Source organism: Drosophila subpulchrella, chromosome 2R (assembly GCF_014743375.2).
Source record: "Drosophila subpulchrella strain 33 F10 #4 breed RU33 chromosome 2R, RU_Dsub_v1.1 Primary Assembly, whole genome shotgun sequence".
Lineage (NCBI taxonomy): Eukaryota > Metazoa > Arthropoda > Insecta > Diptera > Drosophilidae > Drosophila > Drosophila subpulchrella.
In genome coordinates, this window is record NC_050611.1 from 11,492,636 (window position 1) to 11,506,558 (window position 13,923).

The 13,923-nt window shown below is 43.4% G+C and overlaps 2 protein-coding genes across 2 annotated transcripts; both read right to left on the bottom strand.

Moving 5' to 3' along the window:
• Nucleotides 1-26: 26 nt before the first annotated feature.
• LOC119551318 (lachesin) lies at nt 27-12,902 on the bottom strand. The gene is made up of 2 exons (XM_037860614.1): nt 12,048-12,902; nt 27-1,273 (listed from the first exon to the last, which is right to left on the bottom strand). The coding sequence occupies exons 1-2, from the start codon at nt 12,583-12,585 to the stop codon at nt 732-734; spliced, it is 1,080 nt and encodes a 359-aa protein (XP_037716542.1). The 5' UTR covers nt 12,586-12,902; the 3' UTR covers nt 27-731.
• A 377-nt stretch (nt 12,903-13,279) lies between these two features.
• Nucleotides 13,280-13,711, bottom strand: LOC119549735 (lachesin-like). Its single transcript, XM_037857977.1, has one exon. The coding sequence runs from the start codon at nt 13,709-13,711 to the stop codon at nt 13,280-13,282; it is 432 nt and encodes a 143-aa protein (XP_037713905.1).
• Between the last annotated feature and the right edge of the window lie 212 nt (nt 13,712-13,923).

Here is a 13,923-nt window from a genome sequence, read left to right on the forward strand (position 1 = left end):
TTTTGTTTTTTAAATATTTTTATTGATTTTTTTTTTCGTTTTAGTTTTGTGTTTTGTCGTTTTTTTTATTACAAAGTCGAAATGGATTTTACTTGCACCCACACAAAAATTTGGGTAAAAATGTCTTGTTATTCAAAAGAATTTCTCATTGTGCTTAAGAGCTAATAATGTACACAACTTTTGTTGCCTTTTATTCGAATATGGATTTTGCCTCGATTATGGGGGTTCATCTAGTTTTGTGGGATAGTTTGTCGAGTTGTCAGGTTTGCGTAACGAAAATACTTTATTATTTATTAAATAAAAATAAAATATTCTCAGATGTCGAAGCAAAATCGGAATGCTTGTGATGTATCCTGCTTAGATTAAAATATTTAAAACATATACAGTGCCAGATCAGAAAGCAAAACGGACGGGATCGAGGTGATTGCGTAGGATTCGAATTTCGAATTGAGTTTGGCTCTAGGGTGCTAATAAATTATGGTTCTAGTTTTCGTTGGCCCTTCACTTAGCATACTTAACTTAAGACATAATATTGGACGTACGAAAATTGGGCTGGACTAAACGGAAACGGTATCGGAAGCTACAAAACGAAATGAGTACTGGGGATGGAAACATTTGAGACGTCTATTGCGCGGTTATACGATGTGGTTTTCGATATATCTATTTTATATATGTTTATGCATTCGAGGGCTGGTTGATGGTTTGGACTTGGAGCGCTTGGAGTGTGTGGCTTATCTGGCGAAGAGCAGCGCCGCAAGGATGCCCACCAGGGCGAACGAGGTGGCGGCCACATCCTCGGCTCCGGCGAAGTACGCCTGACCACAGGCAGGTGGGCACACGGGGATGATCGTCTCGAAGAGATTGACGCGCGCCTCCGCCTCTCCAAAGCGATTGGTGGCCTTGCACACATAGTCTCCGTACTGGCGCTTCTCGATGGTGATCACGCGGAGCGTCGAGTCGGTGTACTCGTCGGCGGTGGCGAAGTGCGAGATGCTGTAGTGCTGGTTGTTGGCCAGCTGGATGTCGTCCTTGGTCCACACGATGGCCGGTGGCGGGTAGGCCTCGATGTGGCACTCCAGATCCATGTCGTACTGCAGCGCCTGTCCAAGTCGCGGACGTGGCACGGTGATCACTGGGGCGAACTCCACCTCCACGTTGATGTTGCGCCGGTCGCCCTTGCTCACTCCATTGTCAGCCACGCAGTAATAGGTGCCGCGGTCCTCCTTCTTCACCGACTTGATGCGCAGGGTGTTGCCCACATAGGTTGCGCTATCTGCAAACAAGAGATGGATAGAGGTGCTCATTAGTGGTCTGAATTTGTATTATGTCTCTCGTATTATATAATATTTATTTATTTATTTTTTAAATGGTATGGGATAAACTAGTTTATCATATATTATATCATATATAGTCATATATAACATCATATATCATATATAAAGACACCTACAATTTGTAATGTACAATATAGAGAAATTTTATGGCGTCCTTAGAGATTTCAAATTATCAAATTAGCCCGCATTGAAAAACATTGAAAATTGTAGATAATACAGAACCATATGGGATTAGTTTTCTTTTTATAAATACAAATTTTATCATAATGTTTTCTGGTTTTCTATGAAGAAACTTACAATCAGTAAGTATCGTTTAAAAAGGCGCCTGATAAGCGAAATTGAAAATAACTGGAAAACAAATAATCTGTTTCATTTCAAATCATATGCATGCAATTGATCTTTTAGTTCATTTCCTATCCCATAATACTTTATATCAACACACACAATTGCTCATTTGAGGGTGGTGTAACCATTTCCATTATAGGTTTAATCTTATCCGCTGTTTAGGCGATGCGCGTTCAAGTGCGAACACATCGACTGGCCATTAATGGAGCAGCTCTAAACGCTCTAGGGGCTCAAACCCATTGTGTTTGTGCAGTGGGGGCAGAGTCAAAAATCCGATTTTAATGAGCCAACCCGGAGCACATCCGTTGGCACTTGCGGGTGACCTTTTCCAGTGTCCGCGCTCTATGGCATATACATAGAAGGCGCCCAGCGAAACAATGGCAGCGTTAATGACCTCTAACAAGTAAAGCATTTTGTTTGGGCCTCAGCTCGTTTGCGTTGCCAACTAATTTTGAAAAACGGAGTATGCCAGCCACTGCACTTAGCCATGAGTGCACGGAAGGAACGGGTGGATGGGTTTAGGGATAGGGATAGGGATAGGGGAATGGGATTGGGTGAGGGTGTGGGTATGGGTATGGGTATGAGCTGAGCAACTGAACCGTGAACGTGAATGGGAATAGGAATTGCAGTACGAATGCCAAATGCGAAATGCGAAAGGTGCTCTGGGTTCATAACCGGAAGTTGGCTCAGCTCAACCGGGGGAAGTATGGGGTAGTTAGGGGGTGTACATACGATGCACTGGAAACGAGTGCAATGAGCCTAGGGATCTGTTCCCTCATCCACACACAAATACTCCTTACCGCCTACGTATGCGTGTCTGTGGCTGCTCTTCAAACATTTGCCAAAACAATTCAGGCTCAAACAATTGACACAAACTACATGGAGCAGAAGTACCTACACAGGAAAAATAACTCAGGCACTTTTAAAGTATTACTACTTATAAACAATTATCCTGTATATAATAAAATCAGACATCCATAAACTGTAAAAATATAAATATTTGTAAGGGAATTGTATTATAATTGCACTGTAAACGTATAATAGATGATTCAAAACATTTCAAACTGTTTTTTAATGAGGGTAGTTTCAAATAGATCTGCTTTCTTTAAGACAAGATCTCGAATGATAACTGGAATATTTTAGGTGCTTCTAATATAATAATCAAATATTTTTCAACCTAGGGTTTAAGTATTTCTCCAAGTGTTCAATAAAGAGTTGGAATCCAGTGAGATGAGAAGGAGTTGTACAAACATCAGGAGCATTGACCAAAGCTCTGGAATGCCCTGAAAATATGTTTTATGCGAATTGCACATAAATGCGGGCCACAAGTAAAAGGGGGGAGAAATTCGAGTGCGGCTTGTGCCTGCTCAACTGAAACATTTCAAATTAATTGCGCCTGGGAATCGAAGTAACACATTTCATTAAAATTGGATTGACAGCCCATCCCGCCATCCAGCCGCCCTAAAACAGAGCAATCGTGATGTGATGGCAATGGGTTAAGGCGGTGGCCCAACAATTGCATCGGTTGACATCGTGATGCGGGCATCTCGTAAAACAACGCAACAAACTCATTTCAATATTAGAAAAGCACACACAGAACGAGCACGCTTTCAATCTATGGATATATACATATATCCAAAGCAGACTTTGGGAGTGAGCCAGAGAGAACTTTGTTTAATTAGTCCAATGGAATATGATTCGCTTCGGATTACAGTGTCATGAGTAGAAGACATTTGTGTTTGTACAAGTGGGCAAGAACCCAAATTTATTCTAGATTCTAGATTGTCTTTTAGAAATAAATAAGCTTAGAAAGATCTGGGTCGCTAGTCGTTATCTGAGGTCAATAAATGCTAGATTACCAAATCTTTTTGTATATATCCGCAATAATAAGAAGATGAATATGTATTAAATACTTTAAAGATTAGGTAATCAGAATAAATATTAAACTGCTATTTTCCAACATAATTCGACAACCATAACCCGCAATATGGTCTCAGCTCTTAAGACAAAAGCCTTTGCAAGTAGATAGAGCTAACTACTCCCTGTTCAGCAAGTGAAATTAGTTGCGTTTGTAATTTACGAGCGTTTACTGTGCCTGCCCAGAGAACCTGGGCCCAAAACAGGTTATTTCTGTATATATCTGGCTAGATAGCCCAGAAGTCATCTCGGTTTCTGTTTTTGTTGCCCCCTCCTTCAGTGCAGTGAGCTAGCTCTGAGATCAGCTCTATATGTATTGTGTACCAGATAGCCCTTGATCGAATGCAGTTGTAATAGCCATGAACGCATTTATGGCTCACAGGCTACCCACTCGAAATAACAAATGCGCAGACCCAACATAGTGTTAAATGTTTCTACTATTTTTATTTCTCTTTTGATGGACTACCGCGCATTCAGCGAACTGTGAAATGATATGCAAGTCAGGTACTCAAAGAGCCTAGGAATTTCAGAACTTCAAATGGTCCCAAACATTTGTCGCCTGTAAACCGTTTTACCGTTAGCATGTAAAACTGGAAAAAGAACTCTTTATGTTTTGCGTGGAGGTCGCGCATGCGCGTAATTGGGGCGTGTCAGAAAGTGGCAATACTTAATTGCTAATTAGTTATGCGACACAAACAAAGAACCCGAGGGATATGTGTATATGCTACAGAGAGTTAAGAGCGAATACAGCTGCCAGTTTCTTGAGTACGAGACATTTCTCATTCGCTGTTTGTAATTAATGCAGAAAGAATGCCATGAATTGACTCCAGACTCGATGTTTGCGACACTTTTGAGGGTTCAAATTCATGAACTAGAGCAGAAAGTCATTGAAACAGAACACCCCTAATAGAAGATGAATGGCTTGGTAATGTGAATTTGAGATATTCAAGAGTTCATAATGAATCGAAAACATTGTAATGGCGTCGAATTACGAAAACCAGACTCATATATCACGCGCAAACGAGCTCAAGGCAAAAGGGTTGGGCTGGGGTTCTAAATACATTTTCTTCGATCCATGATCTATTTGGTATTTTCTATTCGAACCTTGTTCTTTATTCTCTGTTTACCATTCCCTAAAGGCCTGTTTCAATAACTAACCATTACGGATTGACAAATTAAGAGTAAATTCCAGTACAATCAATCTAATGAGAGAGAGGCTGCAGTGGAAGACCCGCATCTGTGGGACCCACAAAAGATATGGCATATAATATCAAGCGGAAATAGCTCTCTCCTTCGTATCTTGCACAGCCATCATCCATCATCGTACCGAATGGTGTGGAGTAATTTCAGTTACTAATGAGAGAATTAAAAACACTTTGCACCGGGCAGGATGATGATGGTGCGTCCATCTCTGACTCGGCAATCTCTGACAACTAATGAAAGGAAAACAGAAACCGAAACGGGGCAGAGAGACAGTGCAGGCAGGAAAGATGGAAACTGAAAAGGTAATGAAAACGCCGACTTGGCAGGCGGGCGGGTCCACATTTGTTTTAGGCCCTTCCTTCAGGGGAACCTGTCTGAAACTCGGGAACTGCCATCATGCGAAATGAAAACAACGTTGCTAACGCAACACCCCTTGTATCCCGATCCCCGATCCCTGGGCAAACAACCAGAGATAAATTGTCAGTTGAAGGCAACGAAAACAGAGCCAAAGAAAAGGAAAATTGTGCAAAGGCAGAGGTGAGAACTGAGTTTTTGGGAGTAGGGGACGGTGAGAAGTGCAGGTAGATAGGAGAGTAGATAGGGACAGTAGGATGGCCTGAAAGGATGCAACATCTTCTTTGTGCCGCTGCAGAGGAAATGGATGGAAAATGGAAAATGCGGTGAAAATGCAGGAGACAGGTAGGTAGGTATACACTGCTATATAGGTAAGTTCTAGGGTCTAGGTCTTGGCGCTTGGGTGACTTTCAGCGCCCCGTCAACTGCGCGCTCGCTTGGAAAATTTGTGACAACTGTGTGGAAAGGGGTGGTTGCCTTGCTACCGTTTCTAATTTTTCATAAACTACTTAAAGCTACAAAACCGTCGGTTGGTCGCCATTTTGAGAGGTGGTGCCAAAAACAACCACCCAAAAAGGGCAGTATGCGTTTACCTCGGGAAAAGGGAAATTGACTGGCATGCAAAAAATATATCCGCACCAATCACAGAGCCAGACGTCTGTTTTTTTACTCCCTTTTGCTGTCGAGCGGGAAAACGTGTGAAGAACATCGACAACAACAACAAGAACTAACCGAAATAACATTGATGCAAGCGCTTTCCCTTTCCCAGAAAGTCTAGGCCCGCGGCCATATTTGTTTTTTCCCCATTCAATTTCCTGCAATTTGGCTAGCAACTCCGGCGGAAAGTCTTCCTGGTCTTCCGTGCTAAGGAAAATTCAGGAAAAGCCTCTCTGCGAGCTCTTCAAATGTCAACTGATTCAGCGACGGTTCTGTGAACCGAACGTTGCCATGTGGAAATTATGAATGTTAATGCAGCATGTCAACAATGTGTGACTCATCATAATTTAAAACACGGACCGGCAAAGGCAAAGGCAACAGCAAAGGCAAAAGCAAAAGCCAAATGCCGAAGCGGGTGCGCTTTTAATGACGCTCCGCATTACTTGCGCCTGATGCACACATCCCAACCGAAATGAGAAACCCAGAGAACCCAAAGGCAAACCCAAACCCAAACCCAAACCGTAGCCCAACCACCCAACATATCATGGCTCCAGGGCATGTCACAGATGGGTCATGTCTCTCGTTCCTCAGTTTGGCTGGGCAAAAATCCAATTAAAAGAGTGCACACAGTGTTTTGATTCTAACACGATTTTCACTTTTTTGCCAGAGTAACAGTTGCGTATCAATGGATGCTTCATTTAGACGGGGATTGATTTGATTGTGATGTTTCACCAAATCAGCAAATTCGAAGTTGTAACTTTATTGCATGCGCATGAGTATAGTAGAAAGGGTCATACAGCCAAAATGACTGTCGACTGATTTTAACTTTAAAAGCATTTTATAACAATAAAACACCCATATACCAAGTTGGAGAGAGGAATCTCTAGTTAAGCCAGAGTTACTTGGGTTAGTATCACACCAAAAAAGGGTATCCCCTGTTTTTGTATGATTATATTTTCATACTGTATTGCATGCAATATTCATTACTATAAGTAAAGTCAGCTGGGTTATGCAGGCAAAAATATAATCGATATTCACGATTTGTATTTAAGATACATTTCATAACCATCTTAAATCCATATACCCAATTGTGGAGAAGAACCTCTGTTAATAATTGAGTTACTTTGGTTGGTATCGTCATAAAAAAGTTTATCAACGAAATGAAGTGCTTTCTTGGCCCAGAAGTTAAGTGGTTTGAGTTGATTAAACCCACGAAGAGTGTTAACGCTTCCATTTCCCCCGCTGACAGCGTCTTTCATTGATTGCCCAGGAACACCTGGTAAATGCAACGCCAGAAGCTGCAGAAGCGGCTCCTTCTTCCGTGCACTCTTTTGGAAAAATTGCATGGCTCTGCAAATTTGTCGCCTCTTCCTGTTTTGTCACCCAAACTCATCAAGGAACATCAACACGGGGGGCTGATGTCGCTGTAACCGCTGCACACACTCGTGCACATACATATCGAGCATATAACAAGCTCTTGAGACATGTGAATGCACCCACTTTGGTGGGCCTTCGCCTTGAAACCGCACCGAGTGACATGGATCCACCCTCCTGGGTCCGGAGTCCGTAGTCCGGACAGTAAACCACCCACAGCCCACTGGCTGAAGACAGACAAAGCCACAGACGCTGTGTTGTTGACTTTTCAAAAGTGATTTTCCTCCTCTCGAGTAGTACATTATAGCTGGCCGAGAGTTATGCCGCCTGGCATGCCATTTATTGGATTACACTCCACTCCCCAGCACTCCTCTTCACTTTTCCGCACAGGGGAAACTCACTCAATTGCAGACTGTACTTGCCGGGCTTGGAATCATAAATCAAGGAATTGTAAAGAAAACTATTAAAATAGCAATTATGCCAAAAAAAGAACTGGATAAGCGGGAGAAAGAAGGCTGACCGACGTAAATCCCTTGTGAGCCGAGTGCCTAAATAAATATTGGCCAAGTCGCAGGGCAAACAAATGAGATTGCAGGGAGGTGAGGTGAGGGTTGCCTGGGATTGGATTGGATGCGGAGTTTGAAAGGGGGCGGGGAGAGAGGTTTGGAAAAGCCGCGTGTCCTTTTGTGTGAGAATGCGAGTGTGATAAGGATTAAAAAGCCGGTCTGAAGGTGAAACATTCAACTAAGAGTGCTAAACAAATAAGGGAATTGCCACACCGAAAATGTATGTGAAGTGAAAGGGATTCACTACACAGAGGAAAATTAACTTACATGATTATTTATTCATTTCAAAGATTGAATATTTGTATAGTTAAAGAGACTGTACCACAAGAACAAAATGGTATTTTCTATAAAACAGTTCTATTACTTTAAAAGTAGATCGTAACAATATTGAACTGCATTTTATGAAAATGGTTTTTAACTATAGAGTATATTATATTTATGTTATAGAGATAATGAAGTTACAAGAAAATAAAATTGGATAATAAGAAATGCATTTTTTTTTAAATTTCGTCTGAAAAAATATTTCCCCCGATTCTACCCAGTTTAAAATCTTGTATTATTGTGCATCTAGATTTTCTCTATTTACCAGGAAGGAATATGAATAATGCCCTCATGGACAGACGGAAACTGGGACGACTTGGCCGAGCATTTCAGCTATCAACTAACAAGTTATTACTTCAAGCTGAGTAACTGCCACAAAGGGCTGGCTTCCCTGGCGATTCTCGGCAGTTTGTGCATTTTGTGGCTGACTGAAAGCCGCCAGTTGGCCCCATGTTGACCAAGTGGTCGTTGCCCCAGCAACCAACATTTTCAAACAGGTTTTACACAGCGCTTTTTGTACGTCATCGGCGTTTATCGTGCCCGTTCTCGTTTTGCCTTTGGTATTGCCTTTGACTTTGCAACTGCCAACTGAAGCGGCCATAAACAATGCAACCCACGGCAAACAGGAAGAGGAAACGGCAGCAGCAGGACAAATAAAAACATAGGGTTATATATATTTATATGTGCTTATGGCCACCATCAAAGGATTCGGCTCACTCTCCAGTCATCGTCACTCCTCTAATTGCGAGTGTGCCAAACCTAATTGCTTGCAAATATTCCAGAACCCAAACACACAGCTGCTGCCGCTGGCATCTAAGGAATTTCATTATATATTTCATTTCCATTATGCATCGAATATTGGGGGAACTAACTAATTTCGTGCACGGCCTGTTGAGATCTCGAGTTGAGCATCAATTGCGCATCGAAATGTTTAAGCATAAATAACATTAACATTAAGATTTGCACCCTTGCACTTTGATGGCGAAATTGGAATACTTGATCATGCTCACTTGAGTCTAATTCGCAATTTGCCAGGCGCAAACACAATTTGCATGAAAGTTAATCAAGATTTTTAGACGAGGGAGAGTGGATTGTAATGGCGGTTCCCTTCGTTCCGGAGTTATAGAGTGAGTGCCCTGCAGACACCACCCCGAACTGATCTGTGCGAGATTCTCGCTCGCAATTGAACAATTAAAGTTAATTTACCATGATCCTCGATCCCTCGAACAGATAAGTATCTGAAAGACGGCTCGCTTCCGGCTGTCGAACAATATATCTATAACCCAAATGTCGACAGCTGCCTTTGAATACTCAGCAAAAATGGAATTTCAATTGTATACTATTTTATTTGCTTTCTTTGCAAAAAGAGTCGGTTTTTTATTCGCTGGGCCAAGGTGAGGTTTATTATGGCAGCAGATTTTGCATGGGACAGCATATACATATATATATATATAAGGCAGATAGCTCCAGGTGCCAGGTGCAAACGCTGCACATGTCTGTGTTTACTCAATGGCCATCTACTATTAACTTTGTTTGGCCGCTTAATATATGTAGATAGGTACATATGTGTGATATGGCAACAAAAAACCAATCGATTTGCATGGCAACGCACAAATTGGCATGGACCCTGGTCTCAACACCCTGAAAACTGGCGAGCTGGCGAACGGAAACGCTTGATTAGGGGTTCCTCCTCACTTGGTCCCTGGGCGGGATTGGAATTGGGACTGGTCTGGGATCAGGGGTTGTTTAGATGGAGGGGCAAGGGCGAACCGCTCGCGGCTTGTTTGTTTGCATCTCTTACATTGTATTCGCCCCGGGAACCACCGACCTTTGTTTGGGCTACCTTTTTAGCTTGTAATTTATATATATTTTGTATACTTCGATTGTATTTTGCCGGCTATCAAAATAAGAATTATGTAGCCGAGTATGCAGAGAAGGGAAGGGGTAGGGGTAGGGGTAAGGGGTTTGTTTTTTTTCAGGGGTGTGGACCTGGGAGTTTTTCAGGGGGCGCAGCCCATTTGCCATGCTCTCAGGATCCGGATCCCTTTGTTTGCGTATGTTTGCTGTTTACTCGTTCCTTCTCTGTTTCATTTTTTATCCCACCCAAAAACCCCGACCGTGTCTGATGTGTAAGAAACAGCCCTCTGCCACACACCGTTTTTGCACGGGTTGTTTACGCCCGTTCGAGGAGTCGGGAGGCGGGAGTCGGAGACCAGGAGACCAGGAGACCCAGACCCGGAGACCATCAAACGGTCCGTGGAACGTTTTCAAGTTGCGGAAGCAATTGCGCGTGCTGAAGTTGTCGAATGCCTCACAAACTCGAATGGGAATGGAAATGTGAAACGTGAAATGCGGCACAAAGGCTGCAGCAAGTACTCCTCGTCGGTGGAGTCCCACCTACTAGGTATATCCCCTGGAAAACCCCCTGATAACCCCCCGGAAAACGAAAAAATCATTTGACTCGGCTCGTTGGCGCATTTCAAAGTGCTGGACGAGGAACAGTTTTGTTTGCCTAAGCGCTTTAAATTAGAGCGTGGAAAAGTGTGAAACTCCTGGCAAATACTGGACCAACCTCAAACCCAGGGCCCTTTTGATTTATGGCGAAAAGAAGTTAAGCCATTTCTGGTCTGACATGGAGCGTATCCAACTTGATGCGGTTGGGCTTAATGTGGCTTGTAGCAGGGCACGCCCGGTTTTTAGACCATAGAAGGAGCCCTCAATGTCGCGGTAATTAAAGATTGCACAAGCTATGTAGCTTATAGATACCGAGCCGGAGAATTAAGCTAGTTCTCGGCTACAGTACAGCCAGGCAGGGTGTGTCTGCGACTCGTTTCTGGGTAATAAGTAACTATCGGATTAGTTACACTAATTGCTTTTCGACTGCCGGTCAAATGACGCTGCAATCTTGTTAAAGGAATCCATTATATCCGCCCGAGGGTCAGAGTTCAGGTAGAGATCACTGAAGAATAGCAGCCCAGCCAGCACCTGTACGGGATTAACCTTGCGAGATGGTTCTATTGTGCCATCTACCTGAGCACCAAATTATTTTACTGTTTTATTAGCTTTTCTCTTAGTTTCGGGAATTTCTGGGAGGACAAAGAAAGGCAAGCATTTGCACTTGTCGGACCTGGAATTTCCCAAGAAAATGGAGGTAGTTCTTGCAATGGGGTGGAACTGAAGAGATAATAAATCATTTCTTGCAAAACTTCAACAAATGTTCTTTATAAGCTTGGGTTTTTATAAGAGAAGAAGAGATGCTAATAGTGATAACATTTGCACTTGTACCATCTGGGTTTTCCAAGATGCGACAAGTAGAGATCGACTAAATAATTCATAATTCATTTAACTAAGTAAAATATGTAAGTTTATAAGAAAATCAAGTAATAATCTTAGTATTATTTAAAGGTAAAATGCATAAAAATTATTATCTTATGTAAAAATGGCAAAGATACGTCTGTATAACAGACATTTTAATCAGTCTTTTCTTGCGTAACTTGCTAAGTTCTAATGTTAAGAAACTTGCTAAAAAGGAATTTGCAACTTTTGTTTGGTTAGACCTTTTTTGGGAGAGACACTAAAATACAATCCTGTAAAAAAAGGGTGACAGTACACATAAGAAGGTGCAAAACAGACCAACAGAAAGAGCAAAAATCAATCTAGTGTTGCGAAACCTAGCCCTCGAACAGGTTGGGGGTGGCAGGGCTAGACCCCGTTTAGAGGCACAACGGGCCGAGTAAACAAAACTAAGGTGACGCCTGAGTGAGTCACGGTCACTCACACTGGAGCCCAGTTAAAGCGCCCCGTTAAAAACTGAAGTCAAAGCGGGACGGACAGAGCGACGTGCCCAGAGAGCGGGTGCGAGAAGAGAGCCAGAGAACGCGCCCCAACAAACGAAAGCTAACTTACCCACCGTAACCCAAGAAATTAACTTACAAACTTACAAATAACTTTGAAAAAAAATACACGCAAAACTCACCAGTTGGCAGAATGGCATTGTTCTCGCGCCTCCAGGTGATGGTGGGTGTGGGATAGCCGCTGGCGTAGCACTCCATCTGGACCTCGCTGCCCTCGCTGGCCACCACGGACTGCGTGGAGTTGTCCGAGATGACGGGAGGTCGCCTCACCGACAGCTTCACCTCGGCGCTGACTTTGTGGACGGTGGATATCACCACCTGGCAGGTGTATGTGCCCGCGTCCGTCTCCTGGATGTCCTTGATCTGCAGCTTGTAGGTGGAAGAATTGGGATCGTAGCGCAGCGAGAAGCGCGAATCCTTGATGACCAGCGTGGAGCCCGTGGACAGAAAGACGGGATCACTGTCCGTCTTCAGGAAGAGCACATTGTACTCTTTGGCATACTGAACCGAGCAGTCGAACTCCACGGTTCCGCCAATATCCTTGATCTGCTCCTGCGTGATGTAGGATATGGTGGGTGTGCGCTGGGCCAGCGACTGCTGGATGAAAATGGCCAGGAGCAGGGTGCTCCACACGCAGTTTGAGATACTCGGGCGCCACATCTTATAAATTGACTTTTAGCACCACACCCTGCGAGCGCGCGATTCAGTAATATACAGTATTTCTCAAGACCTGGGCTCCAAGATCTCAATCTTTCTCCAGAGAGCCGGAAAATGAGAGAGCGCGGCGAAGACGTCTCCAAAAACGGAAGATACTATCGCCTATTCTTTCGCTTGCACGGCTTTACGCGGATGCTGAGCTGCAGTCCCCACACCTGTCTTCTCGCTCTAAGCTGGTTTCAGACTTGCTCTCTCGATCAGTCACGAGTTTTTGGCCAAAACGGAGGAACGCGCCAGAGAGACAACTTCACAGTTCGAAAGTCGCGGAACGAATGAAACCCAGGCTTTGAAAATTGCGCCCTCAAGAGCGCGAGTTGGCTAGAGATGGGTATTTGAAAAGTGACTAAATAAGCCAGAGCCGCAGGAGGGCTTGTCGGTGTGGAACTTGGCTAGTTAAAAAGTCTGGAATCCAACCAGGGGTTCACATTCCGGCAACTGCTTAGTGGTGACACACCCCTCGCGGTAAGTGGCAATATACGTCGAAAAGCAAATGGCATCTCTTTATTAATTTGAAATTAAAAACAAAACGGATTTGCGGAAAACGACAAAAATTTCGATTTAATTTCTTATAAACACAAAAACATATCTTTCGGATTATTACAAGTGCCCTGTTATTTAGTTTTGTTTGTTTTTAAAATTATTCCACCGTGGAGTTATCCGGGCTAACCGGAGGTTGTCTCACCAATAGCTTCACCGTGGCACTGACTTTGTGGACAGTGGATGTCACCACCTGGCAGGCATACGTTCCTTCATCTGACTCCTGGATATCCCTAATCTTCAGCTTGTAGGTGAAGGAATTGGGATCGTAGTCCAGTGAGAAGCGCGAGTCCTTGATAACCAGCTTGGAGCCCGTGGACAAAAGAACGGGAGCACTTTCCATTTTTAGAAAACGAGCAATGTACCTATTGACATACTGAACCGAACAATCGAATTCTACGGTTTCGCCAATATCCTTGATCTGCTGCCGCGAGTTGTAAAATATGGTGGATCGCTGGCCTTGCGATTGTGGAAGAATCATAGCCAAAATCAGGGTGCTCCACACTAGATTTAAGATACTCGGACGCCACATCTTATAAGTTGACTTTTAGCACCACACCCTAACAGCTCGCGATACACTAATATACAATATTTCTCAAGTGCTACGCTTCAAGATCGCAATCTTACTCCAGAAATCTAGAGAGTGCGGGGGCCCAATCATTTAAAATGTGCCCAAGGTTTATTGGTGGGGAACTTTAATAGGGTATATAATATAGAAATACTAACACCAAGTGTCATCTCTGA

What these genes read in the sequence shown, in the direction of transcription:
- LOC119551318 (XM_037860614.1), bottom strand. Translation starts at nt 12,585, where the DNA reads ATGTGGCGCCCGAGTATCTCAAACTGCGTGTGGAGCACCCTGCTCCTG. An exon ending in CAATGCCATTCTGCCAACTG is followed by an intron (nt 1,274 to 12,047) that starts GTGAGTTTTGCG and finishes TCTTGTTTGCAG; the next exon opens with ATAGCGCAACCTATGTGGGC.
- LOC119549735 (XM_037857977.1), bottom strand. Translation starts at nt 13,711, where the DNA reads ATGTGGCGTCCGAGTATCTTAAATCTAGTGTGGAGCACCCTGATTTTG.